The 15381-nt window shown below is 56.5% G+C and overlaps 1 protein-coding gene across 9 annotated transcripts in view; it reads left to right on the top strand.

Moving 5' to 3' along the window:
- Positions 1-5551: 5551 nt before the first annotated feature.
- The window catches only part of CACNA2D2 (calcium voltage-gated channel auxiliary subunit alpha2delta 2), a 143284-nt gene continuing 133454 nt past the window's right edge, over positions 5552-15381 (top strand). For 7 of the 9 annotated variants that reach the window (XM_067044106.1, XM_067044108.1, XM_067044107.1 and 4 more), the window contains exon 1: positions 5552-6028. In XM_067044106.1, the coding sequence (XP_066900207.1) occupies positions 5814-6028 (215 nt within the window). In that variant the 5' untranslated portion in view covers positions 5552-5813. The remainder of the gene's footprint in view (positions 6029-15381) is intronic. The other 2 variants (XM_067044112.1, XM_067044113.1) reach the window with 1 other exon arrangement.

Here is a 15381-nt window from a genome sequence, read left to right on the forward strand (position 1 = left end):
CCCAAGCAAGGACCCAAGGGGTCTGGGTTCTGGTCTCAGAGGTGCCACTGTTCACTAGGCCCGGCCCAGAGCATCCCTGAGGCTCAATTTGTCAATTTATAGAGTAGAGTGAGGGGGTCCAAAGAGGTCCTGCTGTCCTTTGAAAGAGATTCTGGGGCCTGGTTGTCTCCAGAACATCCAGGTTGTTTCCCAACTGCCTAGACCAGTTGGGGAGGGATCCAGAATCCTTGCAAGCCATGGTCACCTGCAGCACTTGTGCCCTAAACAACCTCCCTTTCCCCACCCTACACCTTCTGGGCAGTGATATCTCTCCCTTAGCTAGCCCATCTGGGGTACAATGGTTCCAGGACAACCTCTGCTCTGCTGGTCCCCCTAACTTCCATCCCTGCCCCTGTTTCCTGCCATACCTCACAGGTTGTGCCTTCTATCAAGACCAGAAGCTCCCTTCATTTGCCTAACCCAGTACTACCTCATGCTGGCAGAGGAGAGGAAGGAGCGTGTTTCCACCCAGTCCTGTCTGCTTTGCCCCTTCATGTGGCCTAAGGAGCTGGAGCTCCCGGCCCTGCTGCCTGCCTAGTCTAGACCCATCTGTCTTGAGTGTCCCCAGCCTCCCCCATACCCCCAGGCAGTAAAGTAGCCTGCAATCCAGCATGACCTTCCTCAGCAGATCCTAGTGGCTCACACATTCCCCCTTGGGTCAGTGCCAAGGAAGATTTCACAGGGGATTGGGTTGGAAAATACCCTTCTCCTCCCAGGGCCTGGGTAGTTGCTGAATCGTAAGTGCACTTGGATTGTATTTGAGGCTAATGGCCTGGCTTCAGGGACAACATTTCCAGGCCAAGAGGGGGTCCTTCAGGATCTCCAACTCCAGGCCACTCCAACCAGCGGGGGAGGAGTCCATGCCTCCTTCCTCCCTGCTCCCTGCCCCACCTCACCTCAGGCCCCGGAGGTGAGATCTCAAAGGCCCTGACCCAGGGAGAATAGCAAGGGCTGCAGTGGTGCCCTGATTCAGGGAGCAGAAAGACTCATATCCAGCACTAATGGGAAAGGCTGGACTGGTTCTTGGCAGAAGGCCTCCCTTCTCCTCCCTGTCTGATGTCTAAGGAACTCAGGGGGAGGGTCCTAAGTGCTGGCATCACCCCAAGAAGGCAGGGGCCTCATGAAAGGGGGCAGGGCAGCCTCTGGGCCACCTAGCCTCTCACCATGCACTACTTCTACTGGCCCTGCTGCCACTTCCCACAGCGTTAACTTCTTTCAGTAATTGAAGAACACCTAGCCTCATCTGTCTTCCAGGCTCGAGAAATGAAGTGCTAACTGCCCCTTACAGGAACAGCAGCCATCAGTTAAATTAAGTGATGGTGGAGCCAGGTCCTGTCCTCCCCTTAACCACCTAGCAGAGGCTAATGCTCTAAAAGCTTAGTGGGCAAAAGCCAAGAGATGCTTTTAGCAGAAAAGCAGAAGATTTGAGGACTTTCCTCAGGGTGTTTCCCAAGCCCATTGCTTGAGGAGGTACTTCCTGGGGTCTAGCCTTGATCTCTCCTGCCTTTTCAGGTGCAGAGGGGAAGGTGGATAGCATGAGGTGTGGACCTGCGCTCGGAGAATCCCCTCTCAGGAAACATCTCTCGCTCTGCCCTCACATTGAGCAGAGCTAACTTATTCAGGGACACATCCCTGGCTTGCTGGTTTCATTCACCATCGCCAGAGCCCTCTGTCCCTGTTTCCTCATTTGCAAAATGAGCAAGTTAGGGAGGGGTGGTTCACAGAATTGACAACTGAATCCCAGCAATGCGCAGGGACAGGAGCTGACCGGGAAGCTCTTTCCCAGCCTTGGTTGGGGAGGCCAGCACCTGTTTCTCTCTGCTCTCTGAGGGCCTGGAGGGGCGGCCATCAGAGGAGGCAATTTGCCGTGGCCATTCTGCCAAAGCGCTGATGGGGTGTTAGGAGGTGATGGAAGGCCGCCTCCTCAGAGTCTGACTTCGCCCACCGCTGACACTCTTCACTTCCACCTGGAGGCAGAAAAACACGTCTTGTGGAGAGTTAGAGCTGCTGTCAGTGCTGGCTGGGGGCTCTGAGGAGACTTTTATTTATTTGGAAGCCATTCAGACACCTAATGCTCTTCTGAGGGGAGAATTTCTCTTTTTTATTTGTCCTCATTTTCTCTTGCCATGGTGGGATGAAGGCCTCAGGGGAGGGGGCAAACCCAGTATCTGTGCCTCTGTGCCACACACATCACTGTGTATAGGACACAGGGGTGGCACTGAGGGGCCTCTCACTCCGCTGGGGAAGATGTTCAGATCAGAGTCCTCCCAAGGGGAGTTCTGAGGACTCTGAGGGCCCCGGTGCCTGGGAGGGGGCACAGAGGACAGAGTCTTGACCTCACTCTGGAGCCTGAGTCTCTCTGCTCACCATAACCCCTTCCGGGGAATGCCTGAGTCTCTCTATGGTTTCCCTTCATTAAGGCCTTGCAAAGTACCAAGTCCTGCCTTTAGGGTGTTACATGCTTTAGGTCTTCAGACCATCCCTTCAGGTACCATATCTCCCATTATATGGACGAAGAAACAAAGGCTCAGAGAGGCAAAGTGATTTGCCGATATAACCCGTGATATCTGATGCCAAAGCTATCACTCCTTAAGCCCAGGCCAGACCACTCTTCCTGGGCATAGCCCCAGGCTCCTGGAGATGCCACTCAAAAGTCCTTATGTCAACACTTCCTGTGCCCTTCCAATGGCCAGGCTCTGTGTGGGGCCCTGAGGGGGTGACAGGGACAAGGGAGACTTGGGATCCCAGCTTGGGTGCAGGTGTTTTTCTGAACCCAAGGCAGAGGCTGCTGCATCTGTGTGTGGCAGGGGGGAGGGGGCAGGAGAGTAGGGACTGGAGTGGGGAAGCCTATCTAGTTGAGGGGAGGTCCAGGAAGGCTTCCTGGCATAAGTGGTATTTATGGGCTCCTAAACATTTTGGGTTCAAGTGGTAGAGATGAGAGAGTGTGTTCCAGGCAGAAGGAACTGCGGGGGTAAAACTCTAAGAAAGCCAGGAGCTCTCCAACCCACTGGCTTATAGAGCAGCAAAACGGTGATGGGAGGGAAGTTGAAGGTGGGCAGGTTGAAGTGGGGATCTTGCTGCCCCAGGTGTCCCGGACATTCCTGATAGGCTTCCTCGTACCTCAGGACTTGCTTGGCACATAGTAGGTTTTCCATGAAGACCTCTCAGTCTCTTCTGGCTTGCTTAGCTGACTTCCCCTCAGCCCACATGCAGAACTGGCACCTGCCAGGCCCCCTGTCACTCTCTGCTGGCTGCACCTTTACTTGCCCCTGCTGCCCTACATCTTCTAGCACAGGTACATCTGGCCAGATGGGTAGCCCCAGGCTTTTGCTGCCAAACCTGTCAATATTCCTGCCCAGGAAGTCCCCCTATTCGCTAGGAAGTCTTGATTTTTCTTCCCATGATCTTAACCTGTGGCTGGAGCCAGGAGCCAGGAGACCAAGGATGCTGTGAGCGTCTGAAGTTGGAGTGTGTGGACTCTTACTACCCGTTTACTCTTAATTACCTCCCCTCCTTATTTGTCTTCCTTTAACGGCCTGTCAACCAAGATCTCCCGCCTTTCCCTCGGCACCAGCGGCCTCAATTAGGTGCACATCTGTGGAGGTTGGAACTGAAATGCCCAACTACCAATGCCCACTTGCTGCACCCAGCCTGGGTGCAGGTACCTGATGACCTGGGCACTCTTTGGGGACAATGCTGCCATCCTGGTGTCAAAGGGCAGGGAGGCTGCCCCTGACATTTCTCACTCTGCCCCTGCAGAGCTGGCCTTGGGAAGGTGCCCACCTAACCCCAGAGGGCACCCAGGAGGGGTGATACCCTTTGTGCTGGTTCCCTGGGGCCATAAGCACAGGCATTTATCCAGCAAACAGATGGGTGAGGATACCATGGGCCAGCCCTTCCCTAGGCATGGGGGAGATAGAGGTTAGAGACAGCTATCAGTAGGAGGGGCTAGGAGGGGGCCGGTTAGGTTAGCTCAAGCTTGTTGACTCTTCTGTGAAGCACCCTGCCCCCATCATTCTGTCCAGGTGTAAGGACTGCCCTGCCCAGAAGTGGGAGTGGGGACATCTGCACAATCAGGCATCTGACTTGTCCTCCATAGAACTGGCCTGGCTTGGCCTTCCAGAGTCCACTATGCCCCTCCTGTTCACCAGCCCCCAAGGCCTATCAGGGGTTTGGGGCCCAGGGCACTGCCTTCATTTGATAATATGTTTGGGACCTATGGCAAGTCTCAGTCTGGCCTCTGAAGACTCACTCAGGTCAGGGAAGGAGGATACTCCAAAGCTGTCTCCCTGCCTTGTGAGGGTAGGCAGGGGTAGGACTGCCCAGGCAGGAATAAGGAGCAAGTAAAGGTCCTGAGCCCTATTCCCTTGCCGCTGTCTGGGTGAGAGGTGTAGCTCTGCCCTCCTCAGTCCAGGGGTTACCACTCTTCCCCCTCCACTGCAAATCCTCTTTAGGCTGACTTGTAAGTAGGTGATGGGAGACTCACCCAGATATCATAATGTGGGGGGCTCTTGCTCAGGTGGTTACTGGCCCTCACTCATATTAGGCACCGAATCTGTGGGCAGTTACTGCTTAGGGGATCTTGCTCTGTTCCAGGCTGGTAGGAAGCATTCTCCCATCTTATCTGTGCCAGGGGCAGAGCAGGACCCCAGGGCAACTTCAGGGGAATCTCAGGGATACTCTCCCCCAACCATGAGTGTTTCAATTTACCAAGCAACTCACTTCCATTCTCACTTTATCCTAGAAATAGGGGTGGGCACCCACACAAGCATTCACAAGGGAGGAGATTGAGACTCTGAGAGGCCCACAAGCTGCAGAGTCAGAACTGACACCAGCCCAGCCTTCTCCCGGCAGCAAGGGAGAGCCAGGAGCCTTCAGGACAGAAAGGATTGGATTGTGCAGGGGTGAGCTTATTGGCACTGGAGGAGTTTAAATAGAGGCTGTGCAAGCCTCGGGGGCTGGGGCTGGTCTGCACACAGTACCCGCTTAGCCCAGGGAAGTGAAATGAGTGGTTGCAGAGCGCTGCATCCATTCCCAGCCCCTCACAACTGTACAACTGGACCTGTTCCCTCCCACCCAGGCTTTTTCTTTCTGTCAGAGCCTTGGGACCCAAGTTCCCCCAGAGAGGACTCTTGAAGGTAGGTGGAGCCCCTGGGGGTATGAGTTCAGCTCCGTTGCCCTCTACAGTGGTCTCTGCTGAAGCCTGCCATTCTTCCATTAAACCTGTGACTCCAGGCCTTAAGCCTGTTGAAGGTCGAGCCCCCAGCAGGGTCAATATGCGCCTGCCCGGGACTCTTCGCAGTCTGAGGCGCGTGGCAGGGCGCACATTGGAAATTCGGACCACGGCTGGGGCTCAAGACGCGCGTGCCCCGGCTCGGTTCGGTCACGCGGGCCAGCAGGGCGGGCGAGGGGCGGCGCGAGGGGCGCGCAGGCCGCGGCGGGCGCGTGGCCGAGGCGGGGGCGCGCGGGGGCGGGCCGGCCGGGGAAGCGGGGAGGGAGGGAGGGGGGAGGGCGGCGCCGGCAGGTTGGCGGCGGCCGCTATTTGAGCGCTGGTTCGGGACCCGGCGCTCAGAGTGCTTCGAGCCGGCGCGGCGGAGACATCGCAGCGCGCAGCCCACAGCCCACAGAGGTGCTGCGGCTCGGGCAGCCCCGGAGGCCCCGCGCGAAGAAGGCGGAGGAGGAGGAGAGGCGATTGCCGCCTGCCGCCCTCGCCCCCCCCCACCCGCCGCCGCTGCCCCCCCACCTCCCCGCGGCGCCGCGTCTTGAATGGAAACATGGCGGTGCCGGCTTGGACCTGCGGCGCCTCTCGGCCCGGCCCGGCGCGGACCGCGCTCATCTGGCCCGGCCGCGGCTCACGGCCCGGCCTCAGCGCCCGGAGGCCGGCGGCCCGGCCCACGCGCCCGCTGTCGCTGCTACTGCGGCCGCTGCTGCTGCTCCCGCTGCTCGCTGCCCCCGGCGCCTCTGCCTACAGCTTTCCTCAGCAGCACACGTAAGTGGCCTCGGCCGGCCGCGGGACCCCGGCCGAGCCCGGAGCCCCCTCCGTCCCCCAGCCCGCGCCCAGGCGGGGGCGCTGGGTCCCGCCGCCCGCTGAGCCCGGGGGCGGCGGCCCCAAGCCCAGAGGGCGGGCACCCGGGGTCCCGGCGCTTCTGGCTGCGTCGTGAAACTTCCCCGCGGTGCCCCTTCTCCCTCCCATCCCCCAAACCGCACAGAGCGAGATCTTTGGGGGGTCCGAGCTTGCCAGCTGATTTCCTTGCCGCTGTCGGGTTGAGAGGGGAAACCTGGGGTTGGGTGAGGGGGCGGCCAGCGACCCCTGCCCGGCAGAATCAGAGCCCAGCGTCTGCCTCATGTTTCCTCCCGGGTAGGAACCTGGAGCTTTAGATCCAGAGGTGGGGGGCACCTCCACACTTGTTTTCATTGGCCTTTTCCTTTGAGGGGGAGGGCTGCATGCAGAGGTTGCGAGCACCTTACTGTTTGGCCAGTGCCACAGAATGGGTCAGTGTCCCCTGTTCTTGCCCCTCGCCACTAAACCTGGGGGAAGGGTCCCCTGGAGAGCCCAATTGGGAGGTGAAGGTGCCGGGGTGGAGGCAGAAGGGGAATGGCAGGGAGGACCCCCGCCTGCCCCTGCCATCAGGGTAGTAGCGTCTCCTGGCCCTGCCAGCTTCTACTGCTCCTCCGTGGTCCTTTTGAGCCTTCTCTCCCTCCCCAGGAGCCTGGAAACTCGGGCATCCTCCTCTGGGTGAGCTTGGCCAGATGCATCTGGGGCTGCAAATGGGTATTCAGTGCATGTGGCCTTTAGGACAGCAGCTGTTTCTATGGGCACCATGACCCAGCCTTATGTCAGTGCCCAGACACCCCTGTGGCTGGCTTTGGGGCACGGTGTCCACCTTGCTGTCTGTTATTTGTCTCTCGCTCTGAGGAGCCACCTGTCCCTGGACTCCTGCACCAGTGACCACACAGGGGTTTTGGGAAATGAGTAGCCGGGCTGCTAGTGGCCAAGAGGAAGGATCTGTCCTCAGGGAAAGCGAAAGGCTGGCTCTGCGTCATTAGACCAGTTCTGCCCAAGGGTAGGGGCCCCTGGTTCTGCCTACTGCAGCTTGTAGGTTCTCCCAGATGAGGAAAAAACAAACTCAGGAAAGGCACTGCCTGAGTCTCTCTCCGTCTTGTCATCTCTTTCCTCAAACAGCCTGGCTGTGCTCAGGCGGGTGATCAGTAGGCAAATTACAGGTGCTACACGGACGTGTCCTCTGTCAGCTGTCTGGATTTTTTGTGTGTGTATGTGGGGTGTGCTCAGGGAGAAGAGAATCCTATGGAAGTTCAAGGCTTGTGGGTGCATTATTGTTTTTCATTTGCTGTGATGAAAATGGACTTAATTTAAGCCACAATGTTTAAAAAGAGCAAAAGCGTTATTTTTTTGTTGTTCTTTTTTTCTCAAAGTCAAGACACAGTTATTTTTTTCCCTTGCCGTTTCGTAGCTCCTTGAGTGAAGGTTTAAGTAGACGTCTCTTTTCACCTCTTCCCACCTTGCTCCCTCTCCTTGCAACCTGCGGTGGGTCAGATGGCTGCCGGGCCTGCTTGTTACAGTTGTGATACCCTGACCAGAGAGGACACCTGTCCCTCTGTCCCCAGCCAGAAGATGGTGAGGCGGGTGTGATGGCAGTGGCACATTTTCAGCTGGATGCTCTTCTCCTGTCTATATAGTTGGAGCTAATTTCAGGGTTTGGGACACGTCTTGAAAAACGTAATTAGAGAATGAGAGTGGGGGTGGGGTGGGGGCTGTACAGCTCCGAGGGTCCAGGGGGAGGTGGCTAACGGTGCGACGACACGCAGGGCTGGTGGTGACAGCCAGCGCCCTTCAGCTGCCCTGGTCCCGCAGATGCAAACGCCCATTGATCCTTGGAGGCAGGAAGGGGGAGGAATTGAGTGGGGGTCCCTCCCCCACGTTTCCGCACGACCATGCTTAGTTGGAGTTGGGATTTGTGTTGAGCTGACATGAAAGGCTGAGGCTACTGCCCTGGGGCTGCTTGGGGCCAGTGGCCTCCCTGAACTCTCCTGGGTTAGCACTGCCAGGCTAGGAAGGGACTTTGGTATAGGTACGGGTGGCTTTCTGAGGTGGACAGTGGGACCCTCAGCTTCACGGCACTAGGGTGACGGGCCCCTCGTGGAGAGGGCCCTTGACGGGAAAGTCATTTCCTCGTTAGTGTCTGGCAGTGCGACAGGGCCCAGCTTTGCAAGCTGCTGGGTTTTAAACAAGTGTGGGTTTAGGGTCCGGTGGCCATTATTTCTGTAATCGCTTTGGCAACATGGCTCTCTGCCCACCAGGCAAAGCAGACCCTTAGCCACCTCCTCCAGGTGGAAGGAGGAGGGCAGAGGAGTTACTGCTGGAGGGAGGACAGACCTTTGGTTTTGGGGGGGGGGGGGTGCCCTCTCACCCCACCTGGACCTGGATCAGGTTTTCAAACAAGGGAAGGCCATGTGTGCACAGGTGCATGTGTGTGCACTCGTGTCTGGGGTGAGGTAGGGGGAGATGGAGTCAGAGCACACACTCTCCGTTTTACCTGCTTCCTCTTGTTTCCTGTTTGCTGCTGGCTGAGGGGCAGCCCTCACTGCTTTACCTCTCCTTGTGCCTTTTCCTTTTCTGTCAGTCGCTTTTTCCAGTCGCCTTCCCCCTCCCCTGCCCGCTTCTTTGGTCTCTCATCTCTTCTCCCATCCCCCTCCCCCCACTTCCTTGCCCATCCTTCTCATCTCTCTGTGTCCACCCTGCCCTGCCCACCTCTTCTGTCATCTCTATTGGACCTCTCTCCCCTGTTCTCCAGCATTCCTTGGTTTCTCTGTCCTCTGTTCTGTGGGGTCCTGCTGAGCTGCCTGGGTGGCTGCACCCTCTTAGCCCCACTCTTCCCCAGTGATGGTGCTGGCCAGTACCTCCCTTCCTCTGGGAGTGGGTAGGTGGGTGGGTGGGGAGCAGAAAGGAGCCCGAGGGGTCTGGGCCCCCCAGCAGATTAATGACAGCCAGAGTACGTGCGCCTTTTCCTGAGTGTCCACGACAGGGCATGCGTCACTATAGCTATGGTTAATGGTGGGTGACGTGTGTCTGTCTGGGCCCCCAAGCCTGCGTCTTCACCTCCCTGTAGCTCTCCGTATTAGAGGGAGGCAACATCACGCATCTGGGTCCCCCATTTCCCCAACAACCTGCCAACAGCTTTTGCAGGCAGGAGGAGGGGGCTGAGACGTTATGGCCTGCTGCTGCTACCACTGGCTCACATCCCTCCTAGCGTTGAGGATGGGGACTGGGGGACCCTTGGCTGCTTTCCCCCTGCAGGACCCACCTTTATTGGGCCAACTATGTCAAGCTAGCCCCTGAGAAGGGAGTAGCCTGTTTTAAGACGAGCCCCCTCATAGTGTGCGGGTGAGTCTCCCTCCAGATTCTTTGTCACACTGGTGTCTCCAAGGAGAGACTGACTCACAAGTGGAGTGAGCACTTCTGCCCTCCGTGCCTCCTTCTCCCCTCTGCCTGTGTGCAGGTTGTCCCTGCCAGCTCCTGGGAGGAGGCAGTTTGGGGACATGGTAGGTGTCAGGTGTGGGCCCTGCAGGCTCAAGCTTTGGTCTCCAGAGCTGACCCTCCCCATTGGGATAACCTTGCCTCTGTTTCCCCAAATAAGATAATAGAATCGCTTAAGAGACTGGTGGTGAGAATTAGTGGGAGAGGGTGTCACCTCAGGTGAGCAGGGAGGGTTCCATGGGTGGGGGTCATGGCAGCTGTTGATAACATTAACAACCCCTGATGCTACAGCCTGATGGGCCTCCACCCACCAATCTTTTCACATTCCTCCCATGCACTGAGCACCTTCCTATCCCTCTGCTTTCCTTATGCTGTCCCCTCATCACCGCGTGCTTTTCTCAGGGGTTTAGATCCTTCCTTCAGGGTCTCATACCCACACCTTCCAGAGGCCTCTGGGTTGTGCCACTAGCTCAGGCTGTACCCACCCGCAGGGATATCAGCTCTGTGAGGATGAGCACTGGGCCACCTCCCTCCCTCATCCCTGAAGCCCAGCTTGACTATGGTGGGGGATGTCACCAGGCTAATGGTGGCCTCCCCTCACTGAGCTCAGGCCAGACCCCTTGTCCACATTACATCCTCAGACCCCATGGTCATGCCCATCCCACAGATGGGGAGACTAAGACTCAGAAAGATGAAGGGACCTGCCCAAAGCCCCACAGCTACCAGGGGCAGGGCAGGGAGAGGACTAATCTGTCAGACACTTAGCTGTCCTGCCAGGGGGCTCGGCACATCTGGGCAGGGATCCAAGAAGTTGGGGTGGGGACTCAAAGCCTGGGTGTTTGGAAGAAAATGAAGAGGCTTAAGACATGTGAGGGACACCTAGGCTCCCAACTGTAACCTTTCCTGCTCTGTCCCTCTGTCTTCTGGGTCTCAGGCAGCCCTGAGGAGGCCTTTCTTGGCCCATGGCCACCCTGCCAGCCCGGTGCTCATAGGCCCTGTGCCTACCTCCACCCCCTCCCACGTGTACACAGGCGATCATGGAGCCCCCCAGGCCAGGTTTTCCCCCTTTCCGAGGCTTCAAGTCATGTGCCGGGCATGCCTGCCATGCAGGAGTGGCCAAGAGGGACTTCATCTTGAGACTCTGAGATGCCATCTCCCCCTCCAGATTCCAGTAGGATTCCAGAGAGAGGCCAGGGGCGTGGGGGTGGAGGCTGTTCATGGAAAGCTGAGGCTGGGTGTTCTAGTCCCGTGGCAGGTTTTTCAAGCCCGAGGGGATTTCAGAGGGCTTGGACCTTATAGGTGCTGGGGTTTTCATGCTCTGTGGACAAGAGGGGTCTGGGGGGCTGGGGAACCAGGGTTCTATTTGCTAGGAAACTATTCGGGGGCAGCTGGGGATTTGGGAGTCAAAGCAGGCCGGCATGTGGCATGTGCCCTGCCTTGGAGGGTGGTGCTGTCTCTGGGTGGGGTGTGGTCTCTTTCTCCTCCTGCCACCCAGTTCCAATCTTGCTGGCTTCCAGATTCAATATCTGCCTCGGGAACAGGTGACCTCTGTCCTTACATGAGGGCTCAGGAGCTCAGGCCTGGGGAGGCAGACCAAGGCGTAGGGTGCTCTAAAGGCGAGGGTAGGGGGCTTTCCCACTCCTGGCTACATCCCTTCAGCCAACTGGGGAGCTTCTCTTAGTGTCAGGTTGTTTTTTTTTTTTCCTGGTGCCTACTGTCTAACAAGAAGCTACAGAATCAATATTCATATTCCCAGAGAGAGGTGTATGTGTGGTTTTCGCTTTTTTCCCTTTCACTTCCTCTCTTGTCCTGTATAACCTGAAGAGCCTCCTGAGCTGCCTGTGGCTAAGAGTTGCAGGGGAGTTGGCGGTGCAGGTGACCATGCGGATTGATATGCCCATGGGGGGCTTGCAAGGGTCTCAGGGATGCTGTCACTTAGGTCCACATAGGCAGGACCTGGGGCAGCACTCAGCCAAGCCCTGCCCTGCCACTGTGGGACTCAGGCTGTTGATTTGGTGTCCCTGGCTCTGGTCCTGCTCATGGACCACCTAGTTCCCCTCCCACCTCACCTGGGCCCCCTCCTTCTGGGGCTAGTCCAGCCTGCTGGACCCCTGGCCACTGCTGGTTCTGATGAGTGAGCCTGTGAGGGATCTGGCCTTACAGAGCAGGAAACCCTGTCTAGCTGGGATTACATGGTGGGAAATCTTCACATGGGGGACCTGAGGGTCCCCACCTTGGGTTGGCCTGGTCCTGGAGGGCCTCTGTCAAAGGCAGTCCCAATCCAATCCTTTCAGCTGGTAGCTTGCATGGTGGTGACCTTGGACAGTCTCTAGCTCTACTCTCTGGGCCTCAGTTTCCTCTCTTCCATTCCCTTCTGACTCTGACATTGCAGTCCCCTAAGAAGACAGGTCCAAGGTCTTCCTGCTCCTCTCCACACTTTGCTCTAGCTGTGGGGTGAGACCTGACCCCAGCCCAGCTGAGCCCCATCTCCCCCAGTGTGAGGAGCCTGCACCTCCCATACTGGCCTCTGGTCACACCTTGGGTGTCTCAAAGCTGCTTCTCAGAGTGACCCACTTTGAGCTCTGATCAGCCTAATTGTTTAGCAGAGAGGGAGGGGCACGGGAGGTCTTTCCTGCTGATTATTAACCATCTCTCCCTACCTTGGAAATGACTCATTTAACAAAGGGGAAAGGAGTGGGTAAAAAGGGGGAAAAGTCACCCCCTCTGCCCCTCTTTCCCTCTCCCCTTAGAACCTGGGCCCCTTGTTCCCACCTTAGTACCTTCCTTCCCTGTTGGACAAATCTTTCTGATTGAGTCCCCTGTTGATACACATTGAGACTCTGCCATACCTCTCACCAGCTGTGTGACCTTGGGAACTTCCTCAGCCTCTCTGGGTCTTGGGGCCTCATCTGTAAAACAGGCTTCCCTTGGTCACACTGCCTCGTTGGGTTGGGGTGTGAAAGGTCATGGGGGATGCATGACAAGGGCGTGTGGATTCTGACTGGATCTATGAGGGTTCTCAGTCCAGCTGGGCCCATACTCTGAGTGCCAGGCACCTGTCCCATTGCCCATAGCGCCTACCACCTGGCCAGGCCCTACAGGAACCTGAGACTCCATTGTGGTTTCTGGGTCCTTCCTCCTGTGCTTGGTCCTTGCCTTGGCCTGTGTGCACATGTAAGCTTGTGTGTGGAAGTGTCTATATGTCTGTGCTCTTATATGTGTTTGTGCACATGTGTTGGATATGTTCACGTTGTGTGCACACTTGTGAGTGTCCATTTGTATATGAAGATGTGCTTATGTGAGTGCATGTGAATGTGTGTGCCCGTGTGGGGGGGTGTGCTTCATGTATATGTGCAGGTTGTGTGTACATGCATGCGCATGTGTATACACAGGTGTTGGTATGTGCATGTGTGTGTGCCTATGAATGCGAATGTGTGTGTGTGTGCTTGTGTGTGTGTGTGTGTGTGCATATGTGTGTGCGGGCATATGTATGGTTTAACTCTGCACCCAGAACGCGCTCCCAGTGCCCACCTTCTGAGCCTGCCTTTGAGGTTAATGCCAGGGCTCAGCTGGGCAAATGTTGGCAGTGGGAAATAAAGCCACTTGTTTGTTACGACCAGTGTTGCACAAACTTTTATGTCAAGAACAGCCTGAGTTAAGGCTGAGCTGGGAAGTTTGATCATCTACCAACTGGCTCGATGACTGTCTGCAAAGGAAACACACAGAGGCTGCATCCTTGTAATTCAAATATTTGCAAATAGAATGGTATTTAGATATGCCAGAGGGCTTGGGACTCTGCGAAGCTTGGTGAGTCCTTTGTGAAACAAAGCATTTTTGCTAACAGCCCTTCCCATGTGGAATCTGGAGGGTGGGCGTGGAGTTTGGGGCTTAGGCAGAGTGGAAACCCTTGCTGTGTGACCTTGGCCTGGCGTTTTTCCCTCTTGGAGTGGGTGCTTCTCACTTGCACACTCAAGGGTGGGAGACTGGCATCCCTTGAAGCATCTGCTGTAGGTTTGGGGTTCTTGCTCTTAGCAAGACATTTGTACAGTCAGCTGCAGGCATAATTTGGGTATAAAAGCTTCAGCTTGATGATGCCCTCATGTTCCTCTATTTGGGATGCCTCCAGCAAAGCTCTTCCTTTCAAGGATGAATTTTTGCCTACTGGGTCTTCATAAACAAGGCTGTCTGAGTGCCCTGTGCTGGCCCTTGGCTCTGTGGGCCCTGAGCTGATGGGTTCTGATGTCTGAGAGAACTGCAAGTTTTGCTTTCCTGGCATTCTCAGGGCCTGTGTGTTGTCAGTGCTAGGATGGCCCAGCATCCTAGGTATCTCGGGAGGGGACTTCTGCAAAGGGCTTGGGCACCTACAGGGCTTGTGAGGGTCCCTATGGGGTCAGGGAGCCTGAGTGCGACCATCTCCTTGGGCAATAATGGGCCTTGCCTGGGTCCCTGATTTGGGAAGGAATATCCCAGCCACAGAAGCCCCTGGAGACCTAGATACCTCCGTTGTACAGACAGGGAAATTGATGTCTGAGTGGCAGGAAGGAGCCTTCAGTCCCCACATTTCTGCTGGCTACGTACATTCTGCGGGCAGGGCCCAGTCCCCTACCCAGGGCTCAGTACAGGCTGCTCAAAGTGTGCTCCCCATTCAGCCATCCTTGCACTATGATGTACAACTGATTATCTTAAATAAAAACATTCTTGCCATGAGATGCGGGAGTGATTTGAGGCCTCCCTTGGCAAACCCTGCAGAGCAAGGTGCCTGTGGTGTGGGCCCCCAGCTTCTGGTGTTTCTCTGAGGCAGACCTTGGTGCCCTTTGCCGTTTTAGAGTCAGTGAGGCTTTCAGGGTACCCATGGAAAGGACAGCTTTGTCGCCAGGTGGGCACGAATGGGTTGGAATGTTCCTCAGATGGGTAGAGGCCCCTGCTCTGCAGCGAGTTTCCAGCCTGACATGGCTGACGTGGCATTTTAGCCTTGATAACTTCTCTGCTCAGCCTGTGTTCTCCTCCCTCTGGCGCTGCCTGAAATGCTACATTTGAAGCCTTAAAGGTCAGGCCTGGTGCTGCCACCAGTTCCAACAAACAAACAACAAAACAACCCACCTCAGCCCTACCCCCACAACTTCATTTATTAGAAAAGAGAAATGAGCTGGCAGAACAGGCCTCTGCACTGAGGGCTCTCACAGACGGACGTTTCTCCTTTCTTCCTGTGAGCTGAGGCTAGGGTGGGCATGGTGAGAACCTAGGAGTCTTCCCTTCCTTTTCTGGACCTGCCAGGCATGCTGCAGTATCTCTCATTGAGGGTAAGCTATGACCTTGCACCCCAGAAGCCTGCCATGGGCAGAGCCCCACTTATCACCTAGCATTTCAGGGCCCTCCCGGGCTGGCTCTGGTCTCTGGCCACTAGCTTTGTGACTAGACTCCAGCCAGGCCAAGCCATTTGCAAGTCCTGGTAGGAGCTCTGGCCTCTCCACCTTCTGGCTGTGTCCCTATACCAGGCTGGCCTGTTCAGCCTGAGTACTGGGCCAAGAAGCCCTCTAGATCATTGCCCTCCTCTGGCTCCCTACCCCTTGTGGGCCTGTCCTATCACCCTGTGCCTCTCCCCCAGCTCTGTGCCCAGTTCGTAGAGGCCTTTCCAGGAGTAGGCATTGAGCTGACTACTAAACCTTCAAAAACTGAGTCCAAGGACCAAGGAATGGCTGCAAGGAAAAGAGGCTGCTTCTGTGCAGCCCTTGGAAATCCCAGCACATTAATTTTTTTCATCATGGTTAGGCCCTCTGGCAGGGAGCTTAGAGGTGGGTATGTATAGGCTGTCATTGAGGACCAAGCCTTCACCTAAACTCTGCCCG

This window comes from Kogia breviceps, chromosome 10, assembly GCF_026419965.1.
Source record: "Kogia breviceps isolate mKogBre1 chromosome 10, mKogBre1 haplotype 1, whole genome shotgun sequence".
Lineage (NCBI taxonomy): Eukaryota > Metazoa > Chordata > Mammalia > Artiodactyla > Physeteridae > Kogia > Kogia breviceps.